At 37.1% G+C, this 22696-nt stretch overlaps 1 protein-coding gene across 3 annotated transcripts in view; it reads left to right on the top strand.

The window, feature by feature from the left end:
- GUCY1B1 (guanylate cyclase 1 soluble subunit beta 1) overlaps positions 1–22166 on the top strand; it is a 46709-nt gene extending 24543 nt beyond the window's left edge. For 2 of the 3 annotated variants that reach the window (XM_072862681.1, XM_072862683.1), the window contains 9 exons: positions 8372–8602; positions 10041–10157; positions 11599–11732; positions 12542–12739; positions 14505–14742; positions 15588–15728; positions 16880–17034; positions 17360–17486; positions 20864–22166. In XM_072862681.1, coding sequence (XP_072718782.1) covers positions 8372–8602; positions 10041–10157; positions 11599–11732; positions 12542–12739; positions 14505–14742; positions 15588–15728; positions 16880–17034; positions 17360–17486; positions 20864–20887 — 1365 coding nt within the window. In that variant the 3' untranslated portion in view covers positions 20888–22166. Of the gene's footprint in view, positions 1–8371; positions 8603–10040; positions 10158–11598; positions 11733–12541; positions 12740–14504; positions 14743–15587; positions 15729–16879; positions 17035–17359; positions 17487–17876 lie in introns of all 3 variants that reach the window. The other variant, XM_072862682.1, reaches the window with a different exon arrangement.
- Positions 22167–22696: the final 530 nt, after the last annotated feature.

Below are 22696 nucleotides of genomic sequence, written 5' to 3'. Positions count from 1 at the left end.
TTGGTGTGCTTTTTTCCACTTTATTTTATATTTGGCATATATTTCTTACTGTCTACTGTGTTCTGTGAGAACACGGACATTTTGTCTCTGTGTCCTAGGTTCTTCATCTATGTGCAAAATGTGAGGCCGATGTGTGTTGATGAGGCCTGGCTGGCAAGCAGTGTTCTCCTCCCAGCCTGCATGCCAGGGCCGTCCCAGAACCAAGATGTGTTTGTGGGTTTCATACTACCATTGTGTGGGAGCGTGGCTGGATATACGCCTACAGCCCCAGAAGTGGAAAAATGTTCCTCAGTCACAGAGTTTACATAACGTCATGTGTGCTAAGTCACTTGTGAAATGGGAAAGAGGCTTCTGCTTTGTGTCCATACAGAGCAACAGAAAGATTTACTTGGTCAGGCCTTGCATATGTAATGGTATAAAATCAGAGCTTGATCCAAGGTGCAGATATATCTGGGGAAAAACAGCAAATAAAAGGTTTTTGGTGTTAGAAATATTGCAACTGATATAAAATACTTTTCATCAAGTAGAAAAGAATCTAAGCAGGTACAGCAAGCATTCTTTTTTTTTTTACTATTTCCTAGTCATACTACATTTCTAGCATAGTTTCATTGTATACTTGCTCAGAAAATACGTTCCAGTTTCATGAGTGTATCACAAAAACGTGATCTTGCTCAGATAAGATATTTACAAGGAACCTAATGACAAAGGTATTTGTACTGCGATATCAGAATATTTGCCTTTTAGTTTTCTTGTTATAAGCTAGCTCAGGTTTATAGTGAATGGCTAGCTGTGTATAGTGATGGCGATATACTTTATGTCCTTGTTTAGATTCTACTTTGTAGAAATTCATAGTTCAAACTTTTACAGCAGGTGTTAGTAATCAGATACAAAGGATGCAACAGAATCAAAACAATCTTCTTCTTAGGTCCCTGTTTATTCAAAGTGTTGAGACAGGCAAGGAGGACCATGTTGGAAAATTGGCTGCAAGAGTGCTGAAGTTGTAGCTTGACAAGGATTTCTTTTGGTAGCACAGGCAGTTTACACAGTCCCCGTTCTCTTACTGCTCAAGCTTGTCCTATGACAGCTTCTTCAGCTGTATCTCTCCAGCTGTTGTGAAGCTATAAAATAAACTAGACTGAGGAAGTGAACTGGGTTCAAAATAACAGGGTTTTTTTCTGGGTTATTTTTACCCACATCTGTTCTTTTATGTGGTTTGGTGTTCTGTCTACCAGAGAGAGTTCTGCCAGCATAGTTGAGGGGTCATGCAGAGACAAAAGTGATCAGTGGGGCAGAGGAGAAATCTGGGTTTTGCAAAGCAGTTACTAGAACAAACTTTTGACAAACCATGTCCTCAATCTGAATGTTACTTTGTTGAGAACGTTGTATTGAACAGTACTGATATCCATCTAGGACTTCTCACAAATAATACATGTTCCAAAGAGTTTTAAATATTGATTCTAAATTTACTTCTGATTTTCATTTGACTTTGTTAGGCTTTTCTGGAAATCTTATTGTTGTACTGTAATTAAATAGAAATTTAATAGTATTGGTCAAGCCTATTGTAAGTGAGCACAAAGTTTAATTTAAATCCAAACTATTCTTCCAGACCATCTGAGCCAAAAGCACATAGGTGCCTAAAAATTAGTATTACCTCTAAACTGAAGAAAGTGCTTATTGTCTGTATTTTATTTTGTCTGTTACCCTGGTTTTTTCCTTGTCCCTATTAGAAAGTCATGTGCCCTCAACCCTGAACTTTTTATCGTCTCTGCTGGTTAATAAAGCCTAGCTTTTGACACCTTCAATGACATTAAATAGTGCCTTAATCCAGAGGTACTCACAAACTTCAGTGGTAGATAAGCAGAGAATAATCAGCTGCTTGTTTCTGTAAAGTGAGAGTGCCAAAATTTGCAGATTATCCACGCAATGAAAGTCTCCCTCCATTACTCCACAGGTCAACTATTAATCATTAATGGTACAGAGTGCGGGTTTTACAGCAGAGTAAGTCTGCCACTGTGGTACCTGGCTAGTTTTACACTGTTCAAAGAAATGAGAACAGGAGAAAAAAATTGACCGACTTCTTTCATCTTGATCCCTTGCCTCATAATTTAGTAAATTAATGCTTTCATGTTTCAGACTTAGTAATGCATTGTTTGAAATAGCACAGCGCAGAAAAACAATGGAGTTGCTTTTCATCCCCTCAGTTTTTGTGGACCAATCAATGCCTTTTCTGTAAAATTTTTGGTTTGGACTTTAGTTAAAATTTTTCTTAAGGAATAATTTTTTGGGGAACTGATAAGAGCCTCAGTGCCCAGCTCTAAGGTTCTGATGTTATTATGGGAGTTGCATTCTGACTTGCAAGAACAGAGCTGAGATTCCTGAGTTGTCCTTCCAGATCTCTTTATCCAAAGCATTTACATAACCATCCAATACAGGACTGGTTTAGTAAGTTCTGCAGTTCTCTTTATATTAGTGTAAAGTTGATATCTGCAATTTGATGTTTAATACTTTGTTATCCACTTTTCTTCTCCAGCTGTTTAGACCAAATGCTTACATAAATCTGCTTGAGAGAATACATGCTTCTAAGTCTGTATTTTCATGAAATTTTGCTTGAATTTGTCTTACATATTACCAGTTTCTGTGAAGGTGGTAGCAGATCTTAATTGTTTACAATAATACTATTTTTATTAAGTGGTTAGATTTTGTTTCATGGGTTACACAGAATCACAGAATGGCAGAGGTTGGAAGGGACCTCTGGAGGTCATTTTGTCCAACCCCCCTGCTCAAGTAGGGCCACCTAGAGCCAGTTGCTCTGGACCATGTTCAGACAGCTTTCAACTATCTCTAAGGGTGGAGACTCTGCAAACTCTTTGGACAACTGGTGCCAGCGCTCAGTTCCCCTCACAGTAGAAAAGTGTTTCCTGATGTTCAGACAGAACCTCCTGTGTTTCAGTTTGTGCCCATTGCCTCTTGTCCTGGCACCGGACACTACTGAAAAGAGCCTGGCTCCATCCTCTGTGCACCCTCCCTTCAGGTATTTGTACACATGGATAAGATACTCCTGCACCTTCTCTTCTCCAGGCTGAACAGTGTCAGCTTTCTCAGCCTTTCCTCTTATGAGAGATGCTCCAGTGCCTTAGTCATCTTAGTGGCCCTTCACTAGACTTTCTCCAGTAGCTCCATATCTCTCTTATACTGAGGAGCCCACAACTGGACACAGCACTCCAGGTGTGGCCTCTCCAGTGCTCAGTAGAGGAGAAGGATCACCTCCCTCAACCTGCAGAGGAAACCTAAGATATCTCATGATCACAAGAGGAAAAATAAATATTGAGAAAAACACATTGTTCGTGTTTTGCCCCAGATTGTTTATTTGGGTGGAGAAATAGCTAAATGGAAAAAAAAGTTTAATTTTATCACCTTTCTGCAGTTTCACACAGAACTATTTTATAGATAGATAGATAGATAGATAGATACATGTTCTTCTGAAATACAGTAGGGCTTTCTTTTTCCAGAATGGTGTCCTTCAGGAAGTGTACCTTTTCTTTTAACACCTAGCGTATGTGTGTGCTGAAGGCAAGAAAAAAAATAAAAGGTCTCACTTTGTTTCTGTTAAACTGTTAGCACTGAAAGGAAGGCAATTTGTTTTGAACTTGGATTCACAATTCCAGTTGAATAGTTCAGGAAAGCCGATGTTGACATTAATTGATTAATTAGTTCAAATCCAATTTGGTTTATCTTCCCTAATAATGGTAATCCATTTTTAGCTAAATAGAGCTAAGACTATATAATTTTTGCAGCAGGTATTGTCCCAAGAATTGCTGCTGACTTTGAGAACACACTAAGAATATTTAAGTTCTGCCAGTCTCAGTATGAGGGCTAAAAATCTCATGGTGCTGGTGACCAGCATTGGCACGCGATCTCTGTTAGCAGCCTTCTGGCTATGCCTTCTCTTGCTTCACTTGTCAGAGGTCGTTTGTGTATAAATGAGGGTGACTTGTGAAGGTGAAGTCAGGACAGAGATTCCCTCAAGGCTACAAATGGTACAGGTCAACGAAGAATGTTGTACAATCCTAGAAAGCCCAAAAATCTGTTGGGAAAAGAGACTTCTGCAGCTGTGTTACTATCTGAGAGCAGACTATCAAAATTTTTCTTTTAGACAGCAAAGATGGTTTACAATATCAAATGAGAAAAGGCCAGGGGAAATCCTTGACAAGATGGTAATTTCTGCCTGTCTCATTACTAGTGGCAATATGAAAAAACAAAGCCAGAATGTGACCAGCTGGAGAGCTGACCTAAAAACTACTTAGGTACTTGTTATGGAGGACAAGCAGTACTGATCCATCCATTAAAATGCTAGCTGTGTTATGAAGATAAGTCAATCATGGAGCATAATCAGCCTCTACTTCTGACAAAAGGGCAGCAGGAAACTTCACTAGCTCCAGGCTCAGAGGTTCGGTGCAGTGCGTGTCTCTGCCTTGAAACCAGCTGCCAGGTGGAGACATCCCCGCAGTTTTAACTTCGCGTGTGCAAAGCTAAGAGTGGTGTCATTTCCACAGTGAACTGCTTTGCCTTGGGATCGCCCTGAAACAGTTGCAGTGAAATTTGTCAAGTAGCATTGCACAGTCAGTTTTGATCAGAGGAGATCAAGAATTTCATCCTGTGTTGACCTTTAAATGGCAAAACCCTGACTTTGTATTAATCTTTACAATCTGATAGAAAAAGATCCCTGTCCAAGGACATTCTGTCCCACCCCCATGCTGATACGGGTGTATGTTGGGGACATGCTCGTCTCTATAGAATTGAGTCTTGTCTTGTAGATACATCAGTGAAAGTTTAACAGATAGCATGTGTTCGTTATACGTGCTATATCACCATGATACTGCTTGATTTAATATCTTGTGTGAAGCTCACCAAATATATTAAACTACAAAATCATTTTAAAATAACTGTTCTCTGAATTGTCCTTCCCTGAAATATTGGTGTGACTTTTCACTTGGCTAAGCAAGGACACGCTCTGAAGATACATCTTCTGGAAAGCACAGGCAGGTTAGCAGTTAGATGTTATATATTCTCTTTGAAACCAGGAGAGTGATTTTTCTCTTCAGTTTTTAACTGCAGTTACTATGGTGATTGAGCTCTTGGGTGTGGTGAACTGACGTCACTTCACCAGCTAAGACCGCAGGGGGAGGAAGAATTAGACTAGATTCCTGGCTTTGTTGCTTCTGTCACTGAACTTTCATTTGTCAAGCATTTAACAGAGGCTTCTTCAACAATGTTTAAATGATACTGACATTCTGTGGCTTGCAAACTTCTCTTGCAGAAGGAAACAATAGATAAGTTCTATTCTAGTTAAGCTTACTGCAGACTATCTAGGGCAGGTCTTTATGCCAGATAAGTATCTGGCCAATTAGATTGTATCCGTAGGTACAAGGGTGAAGGGACAGAATTTAACTTATTGTGTTAATGGCCAGAAGTGCTCATTCTAAATTTGCTGACAAGATGGATGAAATCATAAGACAGGAAGATAATATAGTGCATAAATGATGTGAGCAGAAAAGACATAATGAAATTACATATCCAATGGGAAGTTATTTAAGGGTGAATCAGTAGCTTTCGTAGCCTGGAGAGGGTTATGATTGTAGCTTCTGTTAATAAGGGTCTGTGCATGGATGACCAGAACAAAATTCAGTAAACCAGCCATGTCCACAGCATATCAGGTTTACCAGGAGTGTGCAGCTGGCACTGTGGCTATCTTGTAGATCTGACACATTCCCATGTGTTTGGCCTGTTGTTCATTTGCTGCACTAATGTGATACACTAGTACAGCAAGCATTTCTAGATGCCCTGGAGTCTGGTCAAAAATAGTGTTGCAAATGAACTTGAAGATGCCTGGGAAATTTGCAGCTTTGCACTGTTACTGACACAGTTCTAATCTATAAAGGTTAGGAAAATAGCACATTGTGTGTGATGACTGACTTCATCACTGTGTAAGCTTGTAGGATCTGTGGAGGGTCGTGTCTCAAACTCAGCTAGACATCTTGAAGCATGTAGCAGTTCTATTTTTATAGGTGGCTTTTTTTTAACCAACACTTGAGTTTTGTTTATTGATGCATCATTCATTTCTAATAAATGGAACAAAATGGGAAGTTATGAAGAATCTGTTAGGTGCTGCATGGTAGCAGGAAAAAAACCTATAAGTACAGGTGCAGGTTGGTAACAGAATACTAGTATGCAGTGACTAAGATGGTCATTAGGTGATAATATTAATATCTCTGGAACATGATGGGCTGTTAATATGAACATTTCCTTAAAATTTATTAGATCTTTACAAATGAATTTTAGAACTGCTTTGCCAAATGAAGAAGATTTTCATCCAAAGTATGCATTTTTTTCCAGTTGTGGCAAGAGCAACTCTTTGCAGTAAGAGTCAAGACTGGAAATGATCTGGAAGCATAGATCAATTCTAGTCATAATTCTACACAATTTGAAAAAGGTTACTGTGTGTAATCTCAGCTATCCCTGGCCACAATAATAGTAAGAATAAAATAAAACCTGTGGGAGTGTGTATGAGTGATAGAAAGTAAGAACTAAGACTGTAACTGCATTCTATCAATCCTCAGTGTGGCCACAGTCTCTCATAATTTCAGGGATAATGATTCAAAAGAAGAGGAAGACATGGAGAGCCTTTAAACCCTGAATTCAGAGGAAAACTAGGTCTCCATCTACTATGTTCCATTTTCCTAGACAAACCCACATAACTTGTTTTCCTCAAATGACCACCACATATTCTTTCTGAGGTTTACCTCTTATTAACTTATAATTTCCCACTTCTCTTTGTCACACACTGCCATATGGATTACCAACACAGTTTATTGAGGAAATTAGGTTTATCATCATTAGCATTTGAACTTGTTCATACATCCAGCTTTAGGTACCTACATTAGCTGGTAAATTTAGTAGGCTGATCTTTCTCTAGGTTACTTACGTATGCAGTAGAAAGAGAAGACTAATGCAGCACATGGCATAGAGCACCTACATCAGGGTCCTGCTCTGAACTGTCCTCCAGAAAAGCCTCTCTTTCCTTTAAATAAATAGTCAAATAGGAGATCAAGGAACAATACCTTCTTAAATTAAGCATTATTTAGCAATAAGATACTGTTTTGTTGTTTTACGCTTCTCCATTTGTATAGGAACAAATAAAGGAATCAGCAGTCCCCAACCGATCAGCTAGCATGGCTGACAGTTGTGGACGAGAAATATTTAATAAACTAAACATCTTAGGGATCAAGTGCAGTGTTTGTGCATATCCATTCTGTTTTCATATTGTAACTGTTAATCTCTGTGGTTAGACTATGTGTAAAGGGCAGAATTTGGATGCATTAGAGATTTTAAGAAGTCTTTTTTTGCTTCAGTGGCTCTAGGATCAGACTCTAAATGAAAGTAGAATCAGGTGCAACATGTTCCAGAAAGTTGCCGCTAAACAATACTGTGTAAATAGAATTGTTCTGTTCCAGTCACTAAATCTAATTAGACTTGAGAAGAGGTGAATTTGGCCTCTCAAGGTAAATTATGTTATTCTATTAGTTATTAGCTTTAATTATACTGCAATACATGACTCTCACTGCAAACAAAATAATCCCTATTAATTTCGTATTTTTTACTAACTTTGAGTAAAATTACAGAAGTGTGAAATGCTATATTCAGGACACGTATTTGAGATTCGACTGATGTAGATGACTCTGGGTTTGCTGTGATTTCATTTAATATGGGATGCAATTTGGAGAAGATTGTAATTATGTTTAGTTTTATCTTTTGGTCCTGATCTTGCAGTCATCACTGCTTGAATGTGTAACAACTGTGTATTCAAACATCTGCTCCATCCACTTTTCTTCTGGCTGACAGTGACATGCCCAGCCTCTGGTCAGCACTGTTGGCTGTTGTGTTATAGACCTTGCAAAGAGCTTTCATCAAAATAAGGATTCAAGTGGTCTGTGTAATTCAAGACTTGACACATGCTCATTCAAGGGGAGGGGAGAGTCCTGTTTTCTGGCATGTACCGGTAAAAGCAAGCATAACCTGAGCCTTGACCCCTGATTTCAAGATGGGCATTTCACTCAGGCTTTATAAATTGTATTTGAGTGATCCTCAATATGTTGTTCATGTGAAGAGCCACTGTGGCTAAATAAAGGCATAATTATTCACCTGGAATTATAAAATCAGAAATGCTTATTAGAATATAATATTTTTCAAGATGCAAATATCATTCTTGAATTCATCTTTCTGCTCTAAATGTATTCCTGTCTTCATAGTAGCGTTCCAGTTATTAATGAGTAGCAAAGTTTTCAGTTTTTCACTTTTTCCTTCATATTTCTAGGTTATTCAACAGAGAAATGAGGAATGTGACCACATTCAGTTTTTAATTGAAGAGAAAGAGTCTAAAGAAGAGGACTACTATGAAGACCTTGACAGATTTGAAGAAAATGGTACCCAAGAGTCTCGCATCAGTCCCTATACTTTCTGCAAGGCCTTTCCTTTCCACATAATATTTGACAGAGATCTGGTGGTCACGCAGTGTGGCAATGCTATATACAGAGTTCTTCCACAGGTTAGATGATTCTCATGCATGAATAATCAGAGAGATTCCTAATGCTAGATGCTTCACAGGTTTATTTTAAAGTTGAATAAAATAGATTTAGGATTCTCTGTCTAAACAGCATTCCTGTGTAACTGTATAATATTTACTACATTGTGCTCCTCTTGTTTGAAAAAGGACTGTGAAAAGAGTCCTAATTCTACAACAGCTCTGTTCCTTATGATCATGTCCATGTGCAGTAAGAGAATAAGCTTGAGCAGAGAAAACCTGATCACCCCCGTAATTCAGGTGTTAGCTTGATACCCGATTCTTTCTTGTAGCACGCTCTGAGATACATTTCCTGTGAAAGTGGCAGATAACTCTAAAGTTGATGTGACACAGTCAGTGCAACTTGATCTGGGGTTCAGGAAATGGTCTTGCCCATACTACTGTATAGTGTAGCAGCAGGTACATAGTCTATATATATTACTTGACAGTAATGCCTTCAAATACTTAAACTGTCAGGTGCCTAATAACTGAAGAGCAGAGTAACAGAAATTGTGGTATACTTTTCTTGGCTTGTGCATCAAAAGCATCAGTATTAACTAAGATGAGACAAACTATGTTTGTGGTATATATATGTGTGTTCTGAACTGAATGCAGCTGCTGCAATTTCCTCTGGTTATTTACAGTAAAAGAGTACTCAGAGGTCCATTTAATGTTATGCATTGTGTATATGAATAGGATACCTCAGTTCTTGCCTGAAAAAGCTGACAGTGTTTCTAAAAATAGGCAACAGGTAAAAGCAGTAATACGAGAAGCAAAAGGTAAGATGATGAAAACATCAAATGATCTTTACAATTATGTAGGCTAACATTGCACATACCATGTTGTTTCTGAATCATTGACATACTTTTAAAATGCAATTTTATGTTATTTGCTTTTTCCTGCAATTTGTTTTTGGTGATTTCTCTCTGAATTTTGCAGAAAGATTTGAAAGAAGAGCTTTGTAAGCAGCTCTGCCAGATTTTTCCCAAGGACATTCAATGAACAGCTATAACTAACTATTCAGCCTACTGAGGATGGCTATTAGAATCCTTATTATCGGAGTTGATGCTTTCGTGAACATAGCTTATTGAAAAGGGAGTTTGAAGGAGGTCACTTAGGAGGAAAACACTGGAAAGCTTTTTTTACTGTAGAGTGGAAACAGTTTGACAGATAATGAATGTGATAGTCTAACACAATTTTACAAAGTCATCTTGCAGACTAGAATTGCACTTTGAAGTCAATATACTTCTGATGTGAAATCCTTAATTGAAAAACCTTGTCTTTTAATGCAGAAATGCATAAAGTGTATATTCTCTTCCATTCAGTAGTCATCTAAGCAAATTGAATATAATTACTCCATGTATACTTTTATTATAAAACATAACAATCTTTTTTTTTTCTTTTTTTTTATTTTTCCTTCTAGCTGCAGCCAGGAAATTGCAGTCTGTTGTCAGTTTTCTCCTTGGTCCGGCCTCACATTGATATTAGTTTCCATGGGATCCTCTCACATATAAATACAGTCTTTGTACTGAGGACCAAGGTAACTAGAGAATATTCACCTGGCTTTTCTTTAAGTATGCTTTGGAGAGATAAGAAGAAGTGCTGAAAGTTCAGAATTTTTCAGAGAAACTTCTTTGCACAGTAGTATGCTCAGTCCCTCGCTTGTATCAGCAATAGTGTGTCCAGCAGGAGTAGGGAAGTGATTGTGCCCCTGTACTTGGCACTGGTGAGGCCGCACCTCAAATACTGTGTTCAGTTTTGGGCCCCTTCCTACAGCAAAGACATTGAGGTGCTGGAGCGTGTCCAAAGAAGCGCAACGAAGCTGGTGAAGGGTTTAGAGCAGAAGTCTGATGAGGAGCGGCTGAGGGAACTGTGGCTGTTTAGCCTGGAGAAAAGGAGGCTGAGGGGAGACCTTATCGCTCTCTACAACTACCTGAAAGGAGGTTGTAGTGAGGTGGGTGTCAATCTCTTCTCCCAAGTAACAAGCAATAGGACAAGAGGAAATGGCCTCAAGTTGCACGAGGGGAGGTTTAGATTGGATATTAGGAAAAATTTCTTCCCCGAAAGGGTTATCAAGCACTGGAACAGGCTGCCAGGGAAGTGGTTGAGTCACCATCCCTGGAGGTATTTAAAAGACGTGTAGATGTGGTGCTTAGGGACATGGTTTAGTGGTGGACTTGGCAGTGCTAGGTTAACCATTGGACTCGATGGTCTTAACGATCTTTTCCAACACAAATGTTTCTACGATTCTATCATTCTATGATTTTGAGTCTTGAGGCAAGAAAAAGTCACAGGTGTGAATTCATGCGTAGCTGTTAAGTAGAATTCTTTATAGGAATGGTGAAGTACATATACTTCATGTTTGATGCTTTCTTTGCAAGGGGCCAAGCCATTATATGGCATTGTACGAAAGTAAATGTAGAAGGGCGATTACCTTTCCTTTTGCTTTGTAACAATATGGGAGACAAATATGAAATGTGTTCTTGCTTGGGCCTGTACATTCATACACAGTTCTATGTCCTTTTCTCTAGCGAGGGCAGGAGAAGAGGTGGGTAATATGAACGAATGCAGCATGTAGAGTAGCACCTACTGTATCAAGGAGCCTGTTTATTTACAGAAAACTGTACCTGAGAGAAACCAACAAGATTTCTTAGAGATGCTCCCAGGCACAGATTGAACTTCATAGAATAGGCAATACTTTTGTCAAACTATTGTTAAGAAATGAAACAGAAGAAAACAAGAAGCTATGAACATGAATGTAAAGAAAGATACCATACTTTATATCTTTGAGGTAGCAAATCACAGTATTAAAATATGGGTAGTGTATGGTGTTCAAATGAGAAATTAATTGGGTTTTAATATAGGCTGTAACTCTATTCCAAACATGCTGACTGCCTTCATAGTGAAGGCACTTACATATGTGGCCTGGTGCATAACACATGTACAATTGCCCTTATATAATTGTGACTTTTCATCACCAGGAGGGGCTGTTGGATGTGGAAAAGCTGGAGTGTGAAGATGAACTGACTGGCACAGAAATCAGCTGCTTACGCCTGAAAGGGCAAATGATCTACTTGCCTGAAGCAGACAGCATTCTCTTTCTTTGTTCGCCAAGGTACTTTAAACCTTAAGAGTTCTATAATATTGGTTTTCATTTTACAATTACTAATTTTAAGAACACTTGTGAGACTAGTACTACAGAGATTAATTGGTTCAGGTATTCATTTCATTGATTTTGATGTGTTTATACTGAAAGAGGGAGGAGCATTTAAACATAGGAACTTGACTGATTATTAAATAATTCAGTATAAACATTGGGATACTCTGGCACAGTTTGTACAAATGGGAATTCTTCATGATTCCATGATTTTTGTCAGGTTTTGTCCTTTGTTTCTTAGTCTGAGAGTGTCACAATGATTTGGTTTCCTATGTGGATTCATATATTTTTGCAGTAGTTTTAATGTAATAGAGCAGTGATGATTATAAAGAAGTGCTTGGAATGGGGGATTGAATGGAGGGCTTCTTTAGCTAAGAGCATGTTGAGCTAACACATCAGATTACACAGTTACAATACGTTAATCTCCTGTGTAAAAGTGAGAGAGTAGATGAAGACAGAAATGGAAGAGGCTACCTTAACATAATCTTGCTTTTTATTTGTGTACTGAAGTATGTACATTTGATATGTTCATGGAACTCATCAATGAGAATTCTATATTTAAATGCAAAAATCAAGAGCCATGTGTTAACATGAATGAACACAAATAAGGTATTTCGTAGAAGGGATATGTTGTACAGTTCATCACAAGTTCAGAAGCATAATCTTTCTTCTGTTATTCAGCAGCCTCTGCTGTTCATTTGAGTTTTAAGTGCTCCTTTGGCAAGTTTAATTGTAGCCATGTTATTATATATTTCTCCACATTGCAGTGTGATGAACTTGGATGATTTAACCAGAAGAGGTTTATATCTGAGTGATATTCCATTGCATGATGCTACCCGTGATCTGGTTCTTTTGGGAGAGCAGTTCAGAGAGGAATATAAACTGACTCAAGAGCTTGAGATCCTCACTGACAGACTGCAGCACACATTGCGTGCACTGGAAGATGAAAAGAAAAAGACAGACACGTAAGAACCAAATCTTGATTTTGAGCTGAAACAGTCGCAGCAATATATTATTTATAGCTATCTTCAAAAAATAACAGAATCTTGGAAGGAATATAAGAGATATTCAGGGCCAATAATTTTGGAGTCAAGAAAGAACATTTTACTTCAATGCCTCCTAGGGTATTTCTTCAGATTGTCAAATGTCATCTGCAGTCTAGGCTTTTACATGCACAGCTGTTTTAATGGCTCCTTCCCTGATAAGGAAAGTTATGACAAGTGAACTGACAATGCTTTTTGCTTTGTGAATTACCTAAAACAGTAGTTTTGCAAACTTTCTTACATGCAGTTTCTGTAGCCAAGATGAAATTGATGAATGCCCAAATGCTACTATTTGACAGAGTTCTGTAAACCAGCTGTAGACCTCTTTGTCTTTCTGGACTGCCGTGCTCACAGGTTAATGGAACAGAAAAACATATCTTGTAAGCCTCGAAAATAGTCTATGTAAAGGTGAAGTTTTGCAATAGGCTAATGCTATGAATTTGATTTTTATAGTTACCTGTAGAAATGGATTTGGGGCTATCTAGATAATACTACTATCTAGTTATAAGTGCATAACAATAATAAAGTATATGCATTGGGCCACAAATCCATTGGGGATTGGTTGATCTCTCAATGGTTGACTCTCATTTATAAAACATAGTTCCCATCTCTGTAATAAGAATTTCTTGTGGATTATACTTGTTTAGTAGTAGAATTAACGTTTGTTGTGCTATGAATTCTATTGACAGATTATTTTTTTTTTCTGTAGTAGAGTAATGGAAATTATTGTAAAAAGACTTGAAAGGGATGGATGGAAGAGTCAGAGAGAAAAGAAGCCTAAAAAATATTTTTTCTATTCATTCCTGTTGACTTGCTTTATAAAGTTATTTTATCTTTAGGAATTGTAGCCTTCTTGGCAGCTGCTGGAACAGACAGTGTCAGTACTATATCATGTGCCAAAAGTATTCACTAATTATAACTCATGCAGTAGTGAACTTGCCAAAAATGCAACTAATGAAGGTTTGTGCAGGAGACTGTGTGCAAAATGATGCTCAAGATTTGGGAAACAGTCAGAGATCTTCAGCTTGCCCACTTAGCTGTGTAAGGAGGGAAATACACCTTAAGATGGCAGTGAGAAAGTTGAAGGAGTACACATGAGAGTAGGGTGAAGCTCTGTGTGTGTGATTTGGATTTTATTTGCATAATTTGTAATATGAACAAGTGTTAATATGTCATATAGACTATTAATTAAAAAAATATGCAATAAACCCTAAAAGCAGCATTCTTAACAGAAGAGGAAGCATTTAGCAATGCATGAATTGATCAAAAGTGGAAAACTGTTTGATCTCTTCATGGCCTTTTTTGCAGTTTTTATGGTTCTGTGAGCAAAACCAGATTATATGAGCTGAGAATATGGCAGAAATGCTTAAGCAATGAGCAAAAATGATCCAAGACACTATTAACAGTTCATGTTAGAAGAATTAGTAATATATGCTCCTTTTTTTGGTAATTTAGATGTATTAATGTGTGTTTGAAAGGTCATGCTGGTGTAGGTATGCTGATGTAGATCAATTCCTGTTTCTCAAATAACATACTCTTCAGTAAACATCTTTCATACTGCTCTTTGATGATGTATGTTATAAACCCTGTGGGAGGTACTAAGTTAATATTTGAAGAGTGCTGATGTAAAGACCTTTCTCCACATTCTTTCTGTTTTGCTTGTGCCTTTCTTTTCGTACACGTTTAGATTACTATACTCCGTTCTACCACCATCAGTGGCAAATGAGCTGAGACACAAGCGTCCTGTTCCAGCTAAGCGGTATGACAATGTGACCATTCTTTTCAGTGGCATTGTTGGATTCAATGCATTCTGTAGTAAACATGCCTCTGGAGAGGGAGCCATGAAGATTGTTAATCTTTTAAATGATCTTTACACGAGATTTGATATTCTGACTGATTCACGAAGGAATCCATTTGTTTATAAGGTAAGCAGAAGATTTTCAAAGTATTTAATCTATGACTTTTCAATATTTTACTATCATGTCACTGTTTTCCATCCTTTGAATTTTAGGCTTTTTAAAAAAAATAGTTATGTTCTCAGTCTTTGAACTGTGTTACCTCATATTACAGAGCTAAAGAAGAGTATGTTGTTTATCTCTAAATGTGTGAAGGAACATAAAGGGCTTAGTTCTCAGCAGGATTTCTGTACAGTCACCCATTAGGTGGATATAGAGATCTACTTCCACGTTTAGCAGACGCGAACACTTATACAAGCAGTTTTTGGTTCTGCTGACCCTGTGCTTTAATTTTTTCAGTCATATGTCTGGGTCTCCTGGTTGTAAATTATAACTTATTATTCAGTTGTTCGATGTGAATTTAATTCCTTCATTAGGAATGAGGTGTAGTTGCAGATGTGGCTGGTAGCAGGTAGATAGGTAAATATATGTATATATCCCATATATATGTACATGTGTATGCTTGTCTGTCTATATGTATAAGATTCAGTCCTAGCTTTTACTAGAAATAAATTTTATGTCCTCTACCAAGTGAGCGAAGGGTGTAAGTCAAAATAAACGTAGGACTCAGCTTCTACAGAAATTCAGAAGACCCCTAGAGACTCAAGTTCACACAATCACAGTGTCATTTTAATTTGTTACATTGTTGGTATACCATAAATTCTCTTCAATAACAAGCAGAGATGACAGGAATTAGGGTGATCTGAATGAAAGTGAAGAAAAACTATTTGAAAGTCTCGAAGGAAGCACTATGTCCATTCTAGTACTCTAAAGCCCACAATAATGAAGTAATTGAAAAATATATATCTTGATAGGTGGAAACAGTTGGGGACAAGTATATGACAGTGAGTGGCCTACCAGAGCCTTGCATTCATCATGCACGATCTATCTGCCACCTGGCATTGGATATGATGGAAATAGCAGGCCAAGTTCAAGTAGATGGTGAGCCTGTACAGGTTAGTAAATGTGTGGGCTTGAATGAAGAGCCCATTCTTTGATATGATAATGCTTTGAAACATGATAATGCTCAAGTCCCAGTCCATGCAAGCTTTGTTATTGTTAGATTTTGAGACAGATACCTACAAATAATGTGAAGAGTCACATGTAGATGTGACGTGCAGTTCCCAGACCTTAAAATCTAATTATTGTGCTTAACCTTTTAAAGGACTAAATCAGGTCCGCATCATTTATGTCTGTTTTCTGATCATTTAAATCTAATCAACAAATTCCCATTGTGCATCGAGTACAATTCATTGAGACTTCTTCATCTCAATGAACAGAACAATAATATTCCTTCACTGATATTTTTGAACATGCTTCAGATCCTCACGTCAGCATGAGGAAATATTGCATTAAAAAGAAAAGTACAGTTCCATAGGCAGTTATGGCAATGATTACCGGCAACAATGTATATTAGTGGAAATTCACTCACTGTGGGATTTCATGAAGATGTTGTGGCATTAATACAGAACTGGGGAGGCTGCATTGACCTGTCCTCATCAGAAGGCTGTGAGAGCAAAATAAGTAATGAGTGTGATGCATATTTCTATTTACGTGAATGTTATTGGTCTAACAACTAGCTTGTATCTGTGTACTTCACTTTAGCAAAGTGAAAGGGCAAAGGGTGAGGTTTGATTTGGGGCTTTACAATAACTGTAATGTGCTATAAGAATGAGCTTCTCCAAACCCCTGTCCTATCTCTTGAGCTTTTAAATGCAAAATACCATGATGTTTCCTCTGCAAAACATCTTTTTTTCTTGACCTACACCATCCATTTCTGCATCTTCTGAGCGCTCATTAAACACAGACCTGCAGAGTATGCCCCTTTTCCCACTTTTTAAAATTTCACAGTACATAATAGCAGCATGGCATTGTGCATGCTGGAAAAATGTGGAATTTGTTCTTTCATGTGGGAGGCAGAGCCATGACACTACACTACCATGAAAAAAAGTGACACGAAACACAAAATGCAAGGCTTTGAAGAAGCAGGAGTGGCACATTGAAAAAATAAACTCTAGGAGAGAGAAATGGCATAAGACCTGTATTTAGTCAGAAGCATCAGTTACATCAATTTTGAATATTCAAACTTTATTTTTTCTCTCTAAAGATAACAATAGGAATCCATACTGGTGAGGTAGTCACAGGTGTCATAGGCCAAAGGATGCCACGTTACTGTCTCTTTGGAAATACTGTCAATCTAACAAGCAGAACAGAAACTACTGGAGAAAAGGGCAAGATCAATGTCTCTGAATATACTTACAGGTGAGTGATGCAGTATTTTTATTGGTGTTGACATCTCAAAAGAAATCACTTTGTCAGCATAACATCAAAGTGTCTTCAGAGTTGAAAGTGACAGGACTCCTGCAAGACATTATTTAAAGTACATGAGTTCTCATGAAACTGTATGGCAGACTGTGTTATGATATACCGTTATTAGTATATCATATGAATATAGAATAATGATCTAGAGATAGATTTGACTCTTTTGTGAATTTGCTCACATATCTGTAGCATGTTTAATATTTTATATAGTGTGTGGCGTGCATGCATAGTACATACATTTACATGTTTTCTCTTTCAATTTCAGGTGTCTTATGACACCAGAAAATTCAGATCCTCAGTTTCACCTGGAGTACAGGGGTCCAGTTTCTATGAAGGGTAAAAAAGAACCAATGCAGGTTTGGTTTTTGTCCAGAAAGAGCACAGAGACAGAGGTATGACTAACCAGAGTGTCATTTTTTTTTAAACAAGGCATAAACATGACAAATTTAATCTAAACCACTGAGATCCATTTGCATTTGCAAAACTAAATGTTCCCTAGAAAAAATGAAGAGTTTTGTACAACACTGTTTCATTAATGCATTTACTATCTTGACAGCACATTAAAGTCCTTGATTATTTGTCTTTGCAGTTGTGCAGTCCCTGAAAGAATACTTTTGTATTTTAAAAAGTCCTTGAGGGAATGCCAAGTGTTTAAATATTTATATCTCCCTCTTCTTACACATTTTTCCACTGTACTAGATTTTGCAATATAATGTCGGTTTCTGTTTAGCTGACATGTCTGGTTATCAGCATTTCAAAATTCACCATTTGCTTTCTTACAGTGAGTGAATAAATGTGCCTTCAAATATTTAGGCAACAGTCCAGCAACCACTTGCAGGCAGGCTCACACCTGATGTGTATGGTGGTCTGTTAACCCCAGATGGATCTGCTTGTTCAAAGACTGTTGCATGATAGAGGTCTTGCTTTAGAAATATACAGGGTGAAAACTATTTCTTCTAAATGACATATGAGCCTAAATCCTCTTCTCAAAATGATGTAGGGTAAAGCTCTTCAAGCACTGAGTGGTCTTTAAGCTTATGCCTCAATTTCAGAAGTCTGGGCATGTGTTAACCAAAATCTCATTAAAAGCCAATGATGTCTAGACTTGTAAGTGTGCTACAAACTTAGACACTTAATCAGGTAGCAGTATGCCAGCTGATTTGCCATAGCTGAGCACGTGCGTACATTCCACCCATTGCCAACAGGGAGAAAAAAAGGGTAAAAGTAATTAACATAGCTTGAATTTTGTATTGAAGTAATACAAAAAGGAAGAGTTTTAAGCGAATGTATTTAATCTTAAAAATATACTTGACTAAAATAATGAAAGTCATCAGTTACCTTGGCTGAAGTTAGGTTGGCTAATTCTTGTAAGTCACAGGAAATTAATTACATGTCGAATACTCATGTGCTTCTGAAAATGAAATTTAGGCTGTTAAACTGTTTCAGCTCTTTAGGAGATCTAATCTAGATTTATTACCACTGGTACCCGAGTATATGAATACTGACTTTTTAATGGTAACTCCCAGTATTAAACTTCAGGGGAGAGCCTGTACTTTAATTCTGCTGAAGTCTGTATTTTAGTATATATTACTTGCCATAATATTCTGGGTGCCACTTTTGATAATACTTTTCTCTTTTTATTCTATATCAAGATTAACTATAATTTCACATGGCTACCATTCTTTCAAATCTACAGTTGTATTTAAAATATATTTTAATTAAACACCTTTCACTTTTTTCTGCATTATAAATTATGTCCTATCATTTGTAGCAGGGCACATTGTAATTTTAAATGTAAAATTTCAGAGAGGTACTGAGTCAGGTGGGTATTTTTCTTGTTTCAGCCTCACACGTGTTTAATATGAATATAGGCTTCAGATAGTTTAGAATTTTAAATATTGCAATTTCCTTTTAGAGATCTTGTACAACAGTTGGTTTTGTTAATCCTCACAGCAGTCCTGAGAGGTACTTGCTGATACTATTATCTAGTCATCGAGCTTTGTAGAGGGGGACATGGGGGCAGGAATAAACCGGACAGAAAAAAACTGTCAGCCTGATTTTCAGGAGCACTTAAGACTCACAGTTTAAGCACACTCAAAAAGTCTCTCTAATTTTTGTTAATGTTTGTTAATTCTGAAATTCAGATATACATGTAATTCTTATAGATAGAAGGACTTCTCCCATCACAGGTATCTCTTCTAAATTGCAGTAAGTTTGGGAGAATAGGAGACTAGAAAGATACATTCATATGGTGATTGGAACTGATAATCATTTTGTCAGAGATGATTTTGAAAAGTGAAAGAATATAATCCTCTAATCTTTTAATTCTTTTTCACTCCCTGCACAATTTCATCTGTCCATACACAAAAAGATGCACTGAGTTTTACTCCTTTAAGATTTTCTGAACTGTTTGCAGTTTCTCTTTGTCTTGTGAAGGTACTCTTCATGTTATTTCTGGCACTTTATTGTCTGTACATAATAGTTGTAATCCAAAAGTGGAAATCAGATAACCAACTTTTTATGTTGGATTACTTTAGAGTAATCACTTTGCTTTAGGCAAGGGTGTAGTCTTGGTTTTCTTTTCAGAATCTTATTCTCTCTGACCTTTCAAACGCATACACATGCTAATGTATTATCATGTGCAGTGTCGTTAATTTCAGGGGGACTGTTCCTAACAGTAAATATGGCATGTTAACATATATTCAGAAACTATATGGTAAGTTTCCTGAAAGGTCACTCCAGAATATTGCAATAAGTGGCTTATAGAAGTAAACATGAAAATATTTCTTAAAACATCCTGAAGATATTTCTGCTGATTATTCTTTTACTGTGAAGTTTTCTACCGCCAATATCTTTAAATCTAGGATAGATTCACCTTGGTGATATATTCTCCTTTTCATTCTATCCCTTAGAGAGCAATTAGCTCAGCATTTGCAAATTTATCAGCATCATATTATTTTACCCTGAACCCCAGTAATGAATATATGGTGAGGAAAAAGGACAAAATACTTACAGCTGGCATAGAGATGGGAAACCAAGGCTTAAAATATGCTGTCTCTCTGTTAGGCCTGTAGAAAATTATAAGGTTGGAGCAGCTCAGCATACCTCAAACTTGGTTCCTAAGTTGGCATCTCTAATATCAGTCACCATGAGCAGTAGTTACTTCTGAGAAAGACCTGATTTATAAGAATCAGTGTTGGTTTGGAATGCTGCCCCTTTACTTTTTTCTGCTTAAGATATCTCTTCCATGATACCATTACAGCAAAAATTAGAATTGCATCAGAAATATACATAGAACAAAAGCAACTGTGACCAATTACTCATTTTGCATCTGCTTGTTTGCATGTTATAAGATTATTACTATCATTATTATTTTAACAGAGGTTCAGCTGCAGCTTCTCTCTTGGGAAGCAGATTTGTTGTAAAAAATAAAGCTTGCAGAGAGCCTCAGACATTTGACTGCAATTTCCATAATTCACATTTTCAAATATCTTTCTCTTCTGCCCTGTCCCCACATTACTGATGGGAACAAGTTAAAGTATCTTGGTCAGAGCTGGTAGTTCATCAGGGAATGTAGGAAATGTTACTTTCCTACATACAACACATATGAAAGAAATACGTGTGTTACCTATGCTGTGTTTTATTATTTTTATTATTTACTGATATTGGTTGCAAGTTGTAAAATGTATTTTGTCACTGCATTGACCCACCATGTTGTTGCTTCAAAGAAAATCCCTTACTTCCCAAATTCTACTTGCATGCACTCAAGGAAACAAAGCAAGATGCTTTCTGAGCTGAGGAAAGAGGAAGAGGACGCTGGATAGGGTGCAATACTGTCTCCAAATAGGGTGCCAGGCAGTAAGGTTGAGTTATGGATGTTATTTCACATCATATCTCCCATTGCCATGTTCAGTACCATTGTCTTTTGCTCTACTCCTGAAATCATACTCACCATTTTTCTCCACGCTCGCTTGCTATTTTTTTTACCTTAATGTTTGGTATTGTTATATCTCTGCTATGAGCATGTATTTCAGGCTTTCCTTTTTTTGATATGCATTTTTGCACGTCAGTCATGTGGCCCTTCCTACCACCAAGATAATATTGAATAAAATTTTGTAGTATGCACGCCACAACTAACCACTTCTATCTGATGCATCACATCTTCATCTTCATCTCTGAAGTAATAGTGGTTACGTGAATCAGTGACATTTCTGGAAAGATAGGTGTTTTCAGTTGTTGAGCAGAACAATGAAACTAAAGAACTATTTTTAAAAATAATACCTAAAACAGCATTATGAAAATTATTGTATAAATGTTGTTTATCAGATTTTGTTCTGCTATTACCATGCTTCCCATTCATTTTGTGAATAACACTTGATGCACTGTAAATTCCTGGTTAGAAAAAGGTTCCTATTTTGATATCATCCTGCATTTTCCCTTTGTAGACACTATGTAAACATTTTCTGTATTGAAAGGGGGCAGTTGTTTGTCTGATACTGCCATTTGAAGCATGTGCCAATGTACTTCTACTGAAATGCTGTTCACTTGCAATGTATTTCTCATTGATTTATATTAACTAAATTAAGTTGACATGTTAATAATAGATTGCCGGACAATTTTAGATCACCTGTAGTGCTTTGATTCTTTTCTGATGGAGCCCCCAGAATTGAAAGGCATGCTGCTGGGACATGATGTCATGGTTGCCTTTTGGTTTGGTCTCTCTCATTTTCAGAAATGATCTTATTTTATTCCTTGGGAGGACCTGACAATATTCTAGGCATCATGGCATAATTAAGGGATGTAAAGCTTGTAAGGGGACATAGTGTCTTTTATCAGCTGATGCAGTTAGTAAAAGTGGACAAGGTTTCAGATGCGTAGACCTTCCATAACTTCAACATACAGTGCATTTTTATTTGAATAATATCTGTTCTTATCTGACTGATAATTTCTGAATATTTGCATTATAAAATAGGATAGTACAATTACTTTGTGTATAAAAATTGTCTATATCTAATATACCTTATCAGCACAGAATATATATGTATAAATGTTTCATGTTAATGTGCAAAAGAAATTGCAATAAATTATTTTTTCCACTGACTCATAGAAATTTTGGGATTTTCTTTTCAGTGAAAGCTGTATTTCATTGTTTGATACAAAACAAGTATGTTCTCTATTCCATAATTTGAAGTCCAAGTTTAAATAATTTATCGTGTCATTGTTCCAATGTCTGCAAATGTCCAGGTCTCCCACATTCAGGTTAATGGATTACGTCCTCAGATTAAAGTAGTGTTCAAAATGTGTAGATTAATGCTTCAAAAAATAGTGGATGAGGTCACAAAAATGCATACATTCCTTTGAAACTCTTGGACAATATTTAACAATCAAAAATTATTAGCTGTCCACTTTGAGCAGGATGTACATTACCAACCAAAGCTTTAGGGACAGAAAATGAAGAGGGAAAGCCACATACATTCCTTTCCATCATCTCGCTGTCGGACAGCAACGCATCCCAGCAGTCCATGAGAGATCGCCCTCGCTCTAATAGATAGACAACAGCAATTTGCACTTGAAGTTGATCAAGCTTACCAAAACTTCAATG

Source organism: Ciconia boyciana, chromosome 5 (genome assembly GCF_034638445.1).
Source record: "Ciconia boyciana chromosome 5, ASM3463844v1, whole genome shotgun sequence".
NCBI lineage: Eukaryota > Metazoa > Chordata > Aves > Ciconiiformes > Ciconiidae > Ciconia > Ciconia boyciana.
The sequence above is the reverse complement of the archived record's forward strand: the minus strand, read 5'-3'. Positions and strand labels throughout refer to the sequence as shown.